We start from the raw sequence: 15,244 nt of genomic DNA on the forward strand, positions 1-15,244 counted from the left end.
TGAGTAGTGAGGATCCTCTTTCTGTTCCCGGTTTTGGCTCCGGAGTAGGGAAACTACCCTGAGGTGGTAGGTGGGACGCCGCCTGGGAGTTTTTCAGTTACTGGGAAAGAAAGTTCCGTGACCGGTCACATTAAAGAAGGAACTTTTGCGCTGCGCCGCGCTGCGATTGAAATATTTGAGTGTGTGAGTGAACGAGCTCGTGAGTGACTGTTTGTAGCCCCACGGGGAAACCTATGGGGCATGAGAGGGCCCTAACCTGCTATTCCTGTATCAGGTCATACGGCATAACGGCTGGCAGTCTAACCCGGACTCTGATCGGGCAGCCTTAGCCAAGATCGACATCACCTCGCGAGAGGGCAGGCCAGGCGGGCGAGCGACTGTGTTCTGTGTCTTGTTTTGTCTGCGCCTTGTTGTGTCTGCGCGTTGTGTCACAAGTTGACTTCTGAATTACATGCCTAATTCGTGTGTGAGGGATATTGCCTTGTCTGTCACCTTGTTGGTTTGTATTATTCGTCTCTTCTCCTATCTCCCGGACCTCATCAGAATGGGCCAACAGGAGTCGGTGCCGGGATCCCCACTTGATTGTCTGTTAAGGAATTTTTCCGATTTCCAGCGGCGAGCACGAGGGTATGGAGGACCCTCCATACCCTTTTTTTTTTTTCATGTACAGTTTTCTCCTTTTTACTCCCAATCCAGTTCCCCCTCCCACCCGCCCCCCTTCCCTCCCATTACCACCCTCCCCTTAGTCTATGACCATGTGTCCTTTAAGTTTGTTCCTGTGAACCCTTCCCCCTGTCCCCTTAAATTCCCTCTTCTCTCCCCTCCGGTCACCATCAGCCTGTCCTCTATTTCAGTGTCTTTGGTTACATTTTGCTTGTTTCTTTGTTTTGTTATTTAGGTTCCTGTTAAAGGTGAGATCATATGGTATTTGTTTTTCACTGCCTGGCTTGTTTCGCTTAGCATAATGTTTTCCAGCTCCATCCACGCTGTTGCATAGGGTAGGAGCTCCTTCTTTCTTTCTGCTGCATAGAATTCCATCGTGTAAATGTACCATAGTTTTTTGATCATTTCATTTACTGATGGGCATCTAGGTTGCTTCCAGCATCTAACTATTGTAAATTGTGCTGCTATGAACATTGGGATGCATAGGTTCTTTTGAATTGGTGTTTTAGTATTCTTAGGATAGAGTCCCAGTAGTGGAATTGCAGGGTCACAAGGCAGATCCATTTTTTAGTTTTCTGAGGAAGTTCCATACTGCTTTCCATAGTGGTTGTACCAGTCTGCAGTCCCACCAACAGTGCACTAGGGTCCCCTTTTCTCCACAACCTCTCCAACACTTGTTGTTTGTTGCTTTGTTTATGATGGCCATTCTGTCTGGTGTGAAGTGGTATCTCATTGTGGTTTTAATTTGCATCTCTCTGATAGCTAGCGATATTGAACATCGTTTCATGTGTCTTTGGATCCTCTGTATGTCCTCCTTGGAGAAGTGTCTATTCAAGTCCTTTGCCCATTTTTTTAATTGGATTCCTTGTCTTCTTAGAGTACAGTCGTGTAAGTTCTCTATATATTTTGGAGATTAGACCCTTGTCTGAGGTGTCATTGGCAAATATGTTTTCCCATACAGTTGGTTCTCTTTTAATTTTCATACTGTTTTCTTTAGCTGTGCAGAAGCTTTTAATTTTGATGAGGTCCCATTTGTTTATTCTTTCCTTTATGTCCCTTGCTCTAGGGGACACGTCATTAAAAAAGTCTCTTCGTGAAATATCTGAGATTTTCTTACCTACGTTCTCCTCTAGGACTTTAATGGTGTCATGTATTATATTTAAGTCTTTTATCCACCTTGAATTTATTTTTGTATATGGTGTAAGTTGGCGCTCAAGTTTCATTTTTTTGCACGTGGCTGTCCAGTTCTCCCAACACCATTTGTTGAAGAGGCTATTTTTATTCCATTTTATGTTGCTGCCTCCTTTGTCAAATATTAATTGACCATAGAGACTTGGGCTTATTTCTGGGCTCTCTGTTCTGTTCCATTGGTCTATGTGCCTGTTTTTATGCCAGTACCAGGCTGTTTTGATTACAGTAGCCTTGTAATATAGTTTAGTGTCGGGTATTGTGATCCCTCCTACTTTACTCTTCTTTCTCAATATTGCAGCAGCTATTCGGGGTCGTTTATAATTCCATATAAATTTTTTGAAGTGTTTGTTCTATGTCTGTGAAATATGCCATTGGTACTTTAATAGGAATTGCATTGAATGTGTAAATTGCTTTGGGTAGTATGGACATTTTGATGATATTAATTCTTCCAATCCATGAACACGGTATATGTTTCCATTTGTTTGTGTCTTCCTTGATTTCTTTCTTCAGTGTTGTGTAGTTTTCTGAATACAGGTCTTTTACCTCTTTGGTTAGGTTTATTCCTAGATATTTTATTTTTTCTTTTTGCTATTTCAAATGGGATTTTTTTCCTTGATCTCTGCTTCTGCAGTTTCATTGTTGGTGTACAGAAATGCCTTTGATTTCTGGATATTGACTTTGTATCCCGCTATTTTGCCAAATTCATTTATTAGGTCAAGCAGTTTTTTGGTAGAGTCAATAGGATTTTCTATGTATACTATCATGTCATCTGCAAACAGTGATAGTTTTGTTTCCTCCTTTCCGATTTGGATGCCTTTTATTTCTTTTTCTTGTCTGATTGCTGTGGCTAAAACTTCCAGTACTATATTGAATAGAAGTGGTGAAAGTGGACAGCCTTGTCTTGTTCCTGATCTTAATGGAAAAGGTTTTAATTTTTTGCCCATTGAGAATGATGTTGGCTGAAGGTCTCTCATATATGGCCTTTATTATGTTGAGGAATGCTCCCTCTATTCCCACTTTGCCGAGTGTTTTTATCATGAATGGGTGCTGTACCTTATCAAATGCTTTTTCTGCATCAATTGATATGATCGTGTGGTTTTTGTCTTTGCTTTTGTTTATGTGATGTATTACATTTACTGACTTGCGAATATTGAACCATCCTTGCATCCCTGGAAAGAATCCCACTTGGTCATGGTGTATAATCTTTTTAATGTATTGTTGGATGCGGTTTGCCAGTATTTTGTTGAGGATTTTAGCGTCCATGTTCATCAGTGATATTGGCCTGAAGTTTTCTTTCTTTGTTGTGTCTTTATTTGGTTTTGGAATTAGGATGATGTTGGCCTCATAAAAAGAGTTTGGGAGACTCCCATCTTTTTTGGATTTTTTGGAATAGTCTGTGAAGGATAGGGGTTAGCTCTTCCTTAAATGCTTTGTAGAATTCTCCTGTGAAACCATCTGGTCCCGGGCTTTTGTGTGTTGGGAGTTTTTTGATTACTGCTTCAATTTCTTTTGTTGTTATTGGTCTGTTCAGGCTTTCTGCTTCTTTTTCATTGAGTTTTGGAAGATTATATTTTTCTAGAAAGTTGTCCATTTCATCTAGGTTTTCAAATTTTTTGGCATACAGTTCTTCGTAGTAATTTCTTACAGTCCTTTGTATTTCTGTGGTATCTGTTGTATGGGGTTGATGGGGAGGTGGAGGCGGCAGGTGCCTGCTGGGCCTGCAGGCAGTGGGGAGCCACAGCAGCTTGTGGAAGAGGAGTGGCCGGGACTGGGTGAGCGTGTGTCCCACGGAGGCTGGGAGGCTTGTCAGGGGCTGCAGAAGTGATCTGAGGGCGACCTCGAGGCCTGAAGAGGAGCAGGAGGACAGGCGAGCTTTCCTGCGCCAGGGAGTCTGGGGTAGCGCGGGTATCCCCTGCTCGCCATCCCACGGACTGCACTGGGACGGAACACCCCCCCCCCGGCCCCGTTTACTGCTCGGTGTGTGCGGACCACACGTTCTGGGGACTGGCAGCCTCCCTCAGGTCTTTACTTCCCTTCCCGAGAGCCCTGTTGTGAGTTCTCATGTTGTAGCCGATTGTACGTCACGGTGGATGTGAAGGTGCCCGTCCTCAGAGCCCGTCCTTACGGAAGGTTCCACCCCGAGCTCTCCCAGCGCCTGTGTCCCCAGGGAACCAGCCGAAAGCCATTCCTGGATGTCCCAGAGTGCGCACTGTCATCGTGCGGTCACCGCCGCAGCGCAGTGTACGGCCGTGTTTCGGGGACTCGGGGTGGTTTAAGGGGGTTACAGCTCTGTTCTCCCCATTAACTCGTGAGACAGGCATACCGTTCCCTGCCCTCCAGTCTCCGAGGGAACTGAACTCGGAGCTGCAGGACATTGCCCAGTTAGTGGGAGTTGCCATTGAAAGTCAGATTTATTGGGATGTAACAACAGAAACTTTTTTTTTGGCATGAGTGAGCGGAAAAATGAGCCGCTGTTAGCTAATAGTAGACCTTTTACTGTGTGTGGAATGTTACAAGCTGTAAATCCCAAAAAAAAACAAAAAAAAACAAAAAAAAACACACAGATCCGGAATTTTTAAGAACGTTAAGTCAACTCGAGTGGCCTGCATTTGATGTTGGGTGGCCCTCGGGGGGGACTTTTAACTTGCCCACCCTTTTTTGCTGTTCGAGCCACAGTATACAGGGTTCCCCATCCAGATCAGTTCCTCTATATAGATGTCTGGGTCGACATTGCCTCCGAGCGGCCCCGATACATCAAGAAGTGTCAGGGTGGAAATCAGAGAGGGAGGCAGGCGGTGTGCCTAGCATCAGCGGGGAATAAGGTGAAAGGGAGGGGAACTGAGACCTCGGTCACCGCATCAGGTGGGCCCCCGGGACAGTCGAGACTGTACCCCGTCTTACCAGGGCCGCTGGAGGACCATTTAGATCCTGTGAATGCACCCCCCGCCTTATGCCCGGAAGGAGGAGCCTGATTCTTCCTTGCAGGAGATAGGTGGAGTTTCCAGCCCACCACATACGCGAGGGGGAACTTGCTATGGAACGGGCGCGGGGGGCGCCGCCATCTTGCCGCTCCGGGAAGCACCCCCGGCACCGGATGCCCCGCCGCGGGCACCCCCACGGTTAATCTGTGTTCCCTTTTCCACTAGTGATTTGTATAATTGGAAGCACCAGAATCCCCCGTTTTCTGAGAAACCCCAGAGATTGATTTCCCTCCTAGAAACCATTTTTAGGACTCACCAGCCAACTTGGGATGATTGTCAGCAGATTTTGCAGACTCTCTTTACATCAGAGGAAAGAGACCGTGTTATAAGGGAGGCGGCAAAATCTGTATTAGGACAGGAGGGAGAGACAATAGCTGGTAGAAGTGAGATTGAGGACATCCTCCCCTCTCAACCCCCCTGCTTTGGACCCTAATACTACTGGGGGAAGGGATGCGCTCCTCCAGTACCGCAGGGTTTTGTTAAGGGGATTAAAGGCAGCAGCAAGGAAGCCTACCAATTTTAGCAAAGTCAGTTAATGGCTCAGAGAAAAGAAAATTTACATATGAAAGATTGAAGGTCAGAGGAGAGGGGCCAAGAAGATCTAGGTATTAAGATTGCTGCAGGCTGGTCAGAGTTCCTGCAGCCCTAGCAGATCCACTCCTGTGAGTGAAATGGGAAAAGTGTGCCTGAACTGGCATTGCTATCTTGAATCGGTCAAGAAACCAGATTCGGTGGAGGAAAAACCCCCTACTGGGGGCAGGGCAATATCCTTTTCGGAGACTTTTAGTGAGAGTAAGGCCAGAAGGCCAGTCTGCTAGATGTTATCTGGCACATACTGTTTTGTACATTGGATCTCTTAAACTGGAAAAGCTCAAACCCTTCTTATGGACATAACCCTGCTAAAATGACTGATTTGATTGTGTCAGTTTTTTTGCCACTTATCTTCTCAATTGGGCAGACATAGGAGCCTTATGGAATTCTTTGCTTCAGTAAGGGGGGATGAGCAGAGGCTGGTGTTGGATAAGTCAAATGAAAAGGCTTGGAGATTAAACCAAGAAAATCCAAATGGGGGCTCTGGGCCTTCCCAGGGCAATACCTATAACTGAGCCCAACTGGGACCCTTAAGGGGATGGCCTTTCTCTCTTAGAGCATTATTAGGCATCCCTAAACAGAAAGTCTAAGTAAGTGCAGGCCGTGCAACAAAAGTCCACAGAGGACTCTTCCCAACACTAAGAAACAGTTAAGGAGATTCCCGAGGATGGCAAGTGACTTCTGCATTTGAATTCCAAGCTTTGGGCTCACTGCTAATCCACTGTGTGAGGCTCTGAAGGGACCAGAATATAGCCCTTTAAAGTGGACAAAGGAGCGCACTCAGGCTTTTGAGTCTCTGAAAGTGCACCTGGCTTCATCACCAGACTGGAATTGTCTCATGGAAAGAGAGTGAATGTGTGTATCAACTCAAGAAATCACACAGAAGGTTAGTAAAATCCTAGGAATTAAGTGAAGACTCCCGTGCCACATCCCCGACCGCTCTAAGACCTGGGTGGAGGGGGGAGAGGAACCACGAACTGTCGGAGGCACCAATCAGAATCAGTGAGTGCCACATGCTGAGTCTAAGTACTGAGTTTAAGTATAATCCTTCCCAGTGTGGGAAAGGAACCAGGATTAGAGAGAGAGATTAATGGTTAAATCTGGATGTGTAAAAAATTATGTGTAAAGAATGTGAAAGTTTTAAACCTGGAGTAGAGGAAACCTGAATTGTTTTCTGGTTTTGTAGGAAACGAGCAAGATTTCTAACATTGGTGTTGTTTCTAATCAGAAACCTTCTGTACTTTAAGACCTAGGAAAGGTTGCCTGTAACTGGCTGGGGAGGATGCCTTTGCCACTCGGGACCCAGGCAGGGTCATTTGGGGCTGATAAGCCATGGGCAAAGCAGCATGTCTCTGCCATGAGACCGGGCCTGAAGAAGCATGTCTCTGTGCGAGAGAATGCCCCTACCTGTGTACTGTTCTGGAAACTCTGTGTTTTAGATTTTGCTCTGTATCTGCTCTAAAAAGAAATTAAGAATTCCAAGGAAGGTTAAAACTTCACACTCTATAGGAAAGTAAATAAGAAAGTGAAAGATACGTAAATGAAAAAAAATGTATAAAAGAAAGAATAAAAGGTTTGTAAATGTTAAAAAGGTCCGTGGAAAACTGTAAAGATAAATGGAAAAGTGAAAGTTTTAGAAAAAAAAATTTATGTAGTGTGTGTTAGTAATGAAAGGTATAAGGCATAAAGATACAATCTTGGTGAATATCAGAAGCTGTATAAAATAAAGGGTTTGTGAATGTTGCAGAAAGTCTGTAGAAGTGAAGGTTTTAAGAAGCCCAGTGGATATCAGAAGGGAAAAGATTTTCCTTCAGGCTTTGTATTTTTCTCCCTACCTGATCCCTCCAGAATTTGGCATTCTGAAGGAGTGAGTGATAATATAAAGTTTCTTTGCATAAAACCAATAAGACCAGTCGTGAATAGTGGTTTTATTAACTGAGACTTTGACTGGAATGTCACGCCTGAAGGAGGCATGTATGGGTTCTGGTCGTCACCAGAAAGCCCTGAGAAACTGGGATTGACTTGCGAAGCTAGCGTAAGCCCACGAAAAAGCCTGGTACTTTGGTTGGTTGTGTGGTTCATGGCAGTCTTTTCAGGGAAGGAATGAAGGTTGCTTTCCTGAAAGATGGCTAAAAGGAACCTGTAAGCACAATGGAAGCCTCAAGGATTTGAGTGAAACAACTGGTACAGGCGAAGCCAGATGGCAAATGTGTGACTCTGCTTCTGTGCTCCAGGGGCGGACAGAGAAGTCAATCTAAAGGCTCCCTGTGTGAGTTCCAGCAAGGTAGACTCAAGGATCATAAGTGATCCAGGCTGCTCTTGGTGTGTTTATGCAAACAAACAGTCAAAATTAAAAGCGGGACTCAAAGTAGTCCCCGTAATAAGTGAGGGTGATCTTAAGGAGAAAAATTGTGGTTCAAGGAAAATCACAATGCTTAGTATTGGACATCAGAATGGTGCAGCTGTCTTAAAAGTTTGTTTTCATTTGAAAGTTGAAAACTGGGTTTGTAATATCACCAAAGATGTACATACAATTTACAGGTATGGAGGACCTGTGAAATTGCTGTTGCTAAATGTTATTGCAGGAAGGACCTTGCAATTGAGTTTCTTCCCAAAAGACAGTCTCACAGGCACAGAGACTGGTTTGGGGATTGTTGTGTGAATTTAACCTGTATGTTCTTCTGTTTTCATAGGGCATATGCCTATGACTTCATTACCTGAGCAGTTGGTTGAATGAGTGAGTGAATATAAACCTCGCTTTAAGGAACCCATTTTCATCATCACCCCTGAGACTCACGGTTTGGCTGAACTGAGTGGTTGGGTTGGTGAATGGTTTGGGTGGTCTGTGGCCCTCACTTTAGAGCTAATTTTGCCTTTTCTGTCTTGATGGCTTGGACAAAAAGGGCCCAGGTATCTGAAAGGAGGGAAATCCTAACATATTCCCCTCAGCCCGAGTGAAGTATAGCGAGCCACAAGTTTCGGATAGGTGTAGCATGCCTTGTACACCTTCCTCCAGATAAGCCATTCCTTACTTAAGTCCCTGCCTTTGTCATTTAGTGGTTATGATTTAATTGTGCCTTCCAACTCTTTCCAAATCTGTCACCTCCAGAATATGACCAGGATGCCAATGGTCCAGTAATACCAGCCTTTGGACACCGAACCTGCGACTCCCTGGTGACAGCCAACTGACCAGGATTCTGTAAGGTCCTTCCCCTTACAGGAAGGACTCCCTCTGTGCTGCACACCACCCCCCCCCCTTTCAGGGCACCCCTGACCCATGAGTGGGTAAAACAATGTCCATTTTTCAGCCGGAAGCAGTTACAAGAAGATGAGACCTTCGTCCATTGTCCTTTAAAAGAATTTAAAGTGGGTATATCTAAAAGGAGGGTGCAGCCAAAGGGTCCCCAAATAGAGATTTGGAGGACAAAATCCCCCAGAAAATCAATTAGAAGAAAAGTAGACTGGACCTTGGGATATACTCCTGCTAGCAATCACTATAGGGCCCTACATTTTAAATAGGGTCATAGCCTTTATTAAAGAAAGAATAGAAGTAGTAAAGCTAATGGTTGTATCCCAACCCTATACTATGATTCCTGATGATGAAGAGTCAAGGGTTTGACACACCCCCAAGAGAAAACGGGGGAATGTTGGGAACAAGGAAATTAAGAACTAAGTTTAACCTTAATAGACAAGAACCACATTGTAGCTAAAAAGAAATGATAAAAGAGACAAAGTACAGTCAAAGCAAACATCTTGTGTCTAGCAGACGCTCTCCCCTGGGTAGGCTAGATAAGCAGTGCTTTGTAGTTTTTAATGAGAAAATAGAAAACTAGCTAGCTAGAGCCAGGAGATTACTAGGTTAATGAACAAACATCCTGCCTTCCCGCCTTATGCAAGAATGCTTGGTTTGAAATTCCCGCGCGCGGTCTTTGTAAGCGAATTACTAACTGCCATGTCTACTTCTGTATAACGCTTGCTTGACCACCCATATATAAGAACGTAGTTGTAAGCGCTCGGCGCGGCTCTCGTTTGCAGCTCCTTGCGGGCACTGTGTCGCTGGACACTTTGAGAGTTCGCCCCTGCGCAGGTTAAACTTGGCCAATAAAGTAATATCTTTGATACCCTGAAAGTCTCCGATATTCGTTCTCGAGTTTGCTGGATGCTACAAGGCTGACTCCTGTGATGCGGCCACTTCTGTACATCAAAACTGTCCAAACATCAGCAATTTCCCTGTGAATGCTGTTTTAACAAAAATAAATATTATTTGATTCCCAGTGAGCAAACTGTAGCCCTTAGGCCATATTCAGACCACTGTCTGTTTTTGTGCCAAGAATGGTTTTTATGGTTTTTTAATTTTAAAAAAATCTAGAAGAATATTTCACAGCACATGAAAATTATATGAAATTCAAAGTTCTGTGTTTGTAAATCAGGTTCTCTGGGAACAAGGCTCAGGCAAGGTCTGTGGCTGCTTTTGTGACGACGCAGAGTTGAAGAGTTAGTGTAACAGGGTGCAGCCAAGAGTGGGGCCCCAAATAGGGATTTGGAATGGGATCCAGAACTCAGGGTGTTCAGGAAATATTAGGATGTTCTTACCACCGCCCCCACAGGTGTGGGTTGGGGGAAGGGACACATGGAGCAGGGCCATTGAGAGCTGTTTTGCACAGCAACAGCTTTGCAGCTAACCTCTGGTGTGGTCATTTACCATATCTATAACCTCTAACTGGTTACATAGATATGTTAAATAGCTGTGTAGCTGTGGCCATGCTTTGTGGGGGGGGGGGTGGAATGGAAGTGACTTCTCCACCAAGATGTAACTGGGGGCAGGTCCCCTGAGTTACAATGCCTGCAAGAGAGCCATGCAGCTGTGGACATGTAAGGTAGAACCACGCGGCTTTGGCAGAGTGGGGACTTCACGCAGCCATTGTGCCAAGAGGACCACTTGGCTGGGGCAGTGGAGAGAGAACCACACGGCTTTTGCTGAGTGGGGACCCCTGCAGCTTTAGAAGGGGGAACTGCCACCCGGCTTTAGCAGAGATCCTGGCAACACAGCTGATGGTGCCGGGAACTGAGGGAGGCCTACCAGCCGAGATGGATTACTGAGAAGAACCGGGCTACCTGAGCCACAGACTTCTATTTCTTTTCCTGAGATACGGTACCCCAGACTGGGCAAAGGGGGAAGGAAGGGCTGTGTGTGTTTGTGGGTGTTTTAAGGGACTTTGGGATTTTGATGAAGACATTAGGTCACTACTTTAAGTTTGTATAGCATTAAATAAATATTTTCCTTTCCTTTTCACTAATCTCTGGCATTGAGAGACATCTTTCCTCTGGCGGCAGACATAACGAACCTGGGGGGTCCCTTTCAGGTAATAGTATATTGCCATCGGCTCCCCTTGGCCCACTGTTGTTCTATAACATTAGGACGGAGACCAAATGGCCCACAAAACTGAGGATAGTCATTGTCTGGCCCTTGGCAGAAAGAAAAATTGCTCACTCCTGACATAGAATATTGGACTTCATGTGCTTGCTTAGATCTTCTTTCAGAACCTCTCGCCTGCGTTTGGCTTGTCCCATGGTGTTCTTCACTACCCCAAAGACCCTGAAGCCCTGAGCCCAAGGGCGTGTAGGTCCCGCCACTGTACTGTGCTAAGCTTACTCCAGGCGTGGCCATCAGTGCAGCAGATGCTTGAAGTGTCCCCTGATCCTACCCCAGAGGGGCTCCTATGCATGCAGATAACTTACAGTTTCTCTCTGTAAGAGGGCATTTCCCTTCAGCCCTTGGGGCAACAAGCCAGAGATGTTTGGGAGTGACACTAGGCGTGGTCGTCAAGCAGTGGGATGGGGACTGAAGGGTGAACAGCTCAGACCCTTGGCCCTTCAAAGGCACATTACATAAAGCCTCCTGAAGGGTCCCCAACAGGATTAAATGACAGTTACCCTGGCAGGAACCCTCATTAACATGTTCTTCATTTGCTCCACCTTGCCTCTCCAACCTCCTCTCCTCCCTTCCTGTGCCTCTGGGATCCGTTTACACCCAAGTCTTTGTCTCAGTTCTGCTTTGGAAAAGATCAGCTAAGAGACTCAAAACACAGCCATTTCTGGAGAAAGTGCCAAATTTGGGGAAGCAACAGGCCATGGGGTCATGGGGAGAAGAGTGAGAAATCCTTTGTTGTGGGAGGCCGCTCTGCGTGGCACGAGCCCAGCTCCCACTGGGAGATGCACAGGACCCACACCCACGGATAGATTCTCCCGTGGGGAATCAGGCCTGCAATGTACCTAGGCCGCTATGAGTCTTGCTTTTTGCTAAAACTCCCTCACCCTGAATTGAGGACATTTACTGCAAAGCAACTTCCTAAAATCCACCCTAAATCTTCCAAGGACAGTGTAATCAGTTCAACTACTTTTGTCTTTTCATTTGCAAATATCCCTCTTCTGTGAAGTGATTAGCAGCATTGGCCCCTTTGTTTTCTGTAAAAGGTAACCACTTAAAGCAAGCCTGTGCATAGTTAATGAGGACCTTCTTGTAAGGTGCCCTGGAAGACAATAAAATCTCATTGGAGCAAGGGCAGAGGTATTTGCTCCCCTTAGAGAAAAGCCATGCTGTCCCTTTTCCTCCACAGGACTCCGTAGTCCATGTGAATGTCTCCATTTCATCCATAATGACTTGGACGCCACGAGTAGGGTCCACATCACTTTGTCCCACTCACCTGACAGCAGGGGCAGACACCTGCTTCCCATAGCGCAAGACACCAGGGACAGTCACAGATGCTCTCCAGCAGGACGTGGCAAGGGCTCCTGGAAGGAACAAGCCCCGTGGAAATCAGTTTCTGATAGACACAGAGTTTAGAAGCCAGGTGGCTGATATTCACCAAAACCCTTTAATTTATGCCCCTCTTCTGACCCACCAATTCTGTGTCTAGGACATCACCTCAAGGACAGGCCCTTGAAAAGATGATCATAGCCCTGGCTGGCGTTGCTCAGTGGATTGAGCGCGGGCTGCAAACCAAAGTGTCGCAGGTTCGATTCCCAGACAGGGTACATACATGGGTTGCAGGCCATGACCCCCAGCAACCACACATTGATATTTCTCTCCCTCTCTCTCTCTCTCTCTCTCTCTCTCTTTCTCCCTCCCTTCCCTCTCTAAAAATAAATAAATATAAAAAATTTTAAGACATCCAAATCCACCGTCTCCCTAAATGCAGAGCTGGTGTGCATACTGAGTGACTAAAACTCATCAAACCCTGTCTGATCTTCAAGGAGTTACACTCCATCACTTCCTATATGGCTTCTCTTCTCTCAACATTTGTTTCCCTTTTTGACGCATGTTTCTCCTTCCTTCCAAAAACCTACTCTAAAATACGCCATGGAAACTCCCAGCATAAAGAAACCGTGGCTAGATAAGGACGATTCTTTTTTGAGGTCTCATTTGAAACCAGTTTAAATAAGGTGAATATTTTGTGTGAAAGAGGTGATAATGTTTTCAAAAACAGCTGAGACCGCTAGTGATGCTGATGTGGATTTGTTTGTTTTTTAAACCACTTTACTTAGGTATGATTGGCACATAAAAAGTTGTGCATGTTTAATATACACATTTCTCTCAAGAAATACACCCAAGATCACGCATGAAACATTTTTCATACACATTTCAATGAATTTGAAGAAAAGTATACACTCGTGAAACCGTCACTACCATCAAGGCCATAAACATACCCATCACCTCCCAAAGTGTGTCCCCCTGACCACTTTGTGATCAGGGTGTGTGTGTGTGTGTGTGTGTGTGTGTGTAGTAAGAACATGTGACATATATGTACATTCTTAGCTAATTTTAACCACACAATCGAGTGTTGCGAGCTGTGGGAACTATGCTGCACAGATCTCCAGAACTTGTTCATCTTCCATAATTGATACTTTGCCCCTTTGACCATCCTCCCATGTTTCTCTCCTCCCAGCCCCTAGCACCCACTGCTCTTCTCTCTGCTTCTGTGAGTGTGACTACTGTAGCTTCCACATACAAGTGCAATCACACAGTCTTTGTCTTTCTGTGTCTGGCTGACTTCACATATGTGCCAAGGCTGATTTGCAGAGAATTTTGGCCATAACCCACTATAAGAAATACATTTTGCTCCAGAGAGATAGAGGGAGAAAGAAAGAGAACCGAACCAGGTTTCACAAATCAATGTTGACTATATACAGCTTTCGATATAACAGCCCTTTTGCACCTTTTCAAATGCTGGTTGGTACCCACTAAATCAGTTTCGTGACCCCATCCCCCACCATTATGTCCCAAGAATCTGGTCGAAAAAACACCAATCTGTACATACTTGGGCCATAAACAAAATAGACAACCCTTTCCCTGTGAGCCTGGCACTAACTGTGCTGGTGTTTTGATGGCGGTGAGGTGTGTGGCATGTGAGCAGGCTTGGTAATTCACTGTGGAGCCTCAAGAAACTCACTCATACTCTTAGATCTTGTTTTCTCATTTTTAATAGCAAATGGGAAATCTGCTACATCTGCTCCAGACTCTGTGCTTGCACTCCTGTGCCATTCTTATTTAGTTTCCCTTAAGCTCTGTAATATGCAACTCCCCACCTCTTTGCAGTGTATTAAAGCATTTAGGCTGCTGCACACCACCCTCTAGCAGGCACTCCTCACCCAAGCAGAAGTGGGCAAGTGGACGTGAGACACCTGCCCCAAAGCAGCTTTCAAGAAGTAAAGCCACAGGACATGTAATGAGGTCTCCTTGAGTTTTTTTCCAGTGCCAGAATATTTTTCTAGACCCAAGATCACACATGAAACATTTTTTTTATTTTCTATGGGAAAAAACACTAAACAGTTCCTACTTACCCCCAAGATGAAGATCCCTCGCTTCTCACCCAGTCTGCCAGCTTCTAAGCCAGAGCAAAGAGAAAAAGGAAGTACATGGCTTTTTATCTGTAGCTCCAGTTTCTCAAGGAGCCTTGTGGGTGGAGCAGGCTGGTGGGGTGTTGGCAGGGGCAGTTTGCATAATGCAGGGACCATTAGGTAGACGAGGGTGGACCATACTAAAGTGTCTCAGAAAATGAACTTGGAAATGGTGATGGTGTCCAATGGGGAAATGAGCAATGGAGAGCATCTCCAACTTCCACCTACACCAAGGAAATGGATGCGGCTTTGCGTGGATGAGATGAGTTGGTCGACTTCCTGATGAGAGACTTGAGGACCAGAGCAGGTGGAGAGTTAGTCTATCTATGTATTACCCAGTCTCCTTTTGTCATGCTCCATCTCAGGGTACCACTCTGCAGGGGCAACACGCCCATGTCCTTGGTCTTTTGAGGTGGAGTCACTCAACATGATCGCGCTCACCTGCCTGGCATGTAAAATTCTTGACTAGCCCCATTAGCACAGGACCTGAAATTTTTTTCTCATTCATAGTAGAAGAATCTTTGTAAGACCCAGCAAAAATACGGCAAATACCCCCTACTTTGAGAAATCCAAACACACACCTTCCCCTGCGGAGCAGCAGGCTGTCACCACCACAGGGTTCTGTGGGTCACAGACCAGGGAGAAAACACGCAGTCGGGGGAGCAGAGGTGTGGCCCCCCTCAAACTGTGATTTATACCTTGCCTTGCTTTTATTACGGTTATGAAGCCTTGCCTTGTTATCTCTAACACGACTATCTTCCTTTTCCAGTTTTCTTTTCTTTTTATAAATGAGAACCGATGTGCTAAAATATTTACATTATCTCCTGGATATAGCCGTCTAGGTGGGCTGGCCCTCAGCCCCTCCATGTCAGATTCAAATTATAGGCTGCATGTGATACTCAAAATGTTTCTTTTGTATG

At 45.4% G+C, this 15,244-nt stretch overlaps 1 protein-coding gene across 1 annotated transcript in view; it reads right to left on the bottom strand.

Annotated features, from left to right (window-relative positions):
- The window catches only part of LOC123813826 (adhesion G protein-coupled receptor E4-like), a 43,870-nt gene extending 29,559 nt beyond the window's left edge, over positions 1–14,311 (bottom strand). The window contains exons 1-2 of the mRNA XM_045831221.1: positions 14,268–14,311; positions 12,131–12,218 (exon numbers count right to left, since the gene is read on the bottom strand). Coding sequence (XP_045687177.1) covers positions 12,131–12,161 — 31 coding nt within the window. The 5' untranslated portion in view covers positions 12,162–12,218; positions 14,268–14,311. The remainder of the gene's footprint in view (positions 1–12,130; positions 12,219–14,267) is intronic.
- Positions 14,312–15,244: the final 933 nt, after the last annotated feature.

Source organism: Phyllostomus hastatus, unplaced genomic scaffold (genome assembly GCF_019186645.2).
Source record: "Phyllostomus hastatus isolate PE091 unplaced genomic scaffold, TTU_PhHast_1.1 phas_contig_159, whole genome shotgun sequence".
NCBI lineage: Eukaryota > Metazoa > Chordata > Mammalia > Chiroptera > Phyllostomidae > Phyllostomus > Phyllostomus hastatus.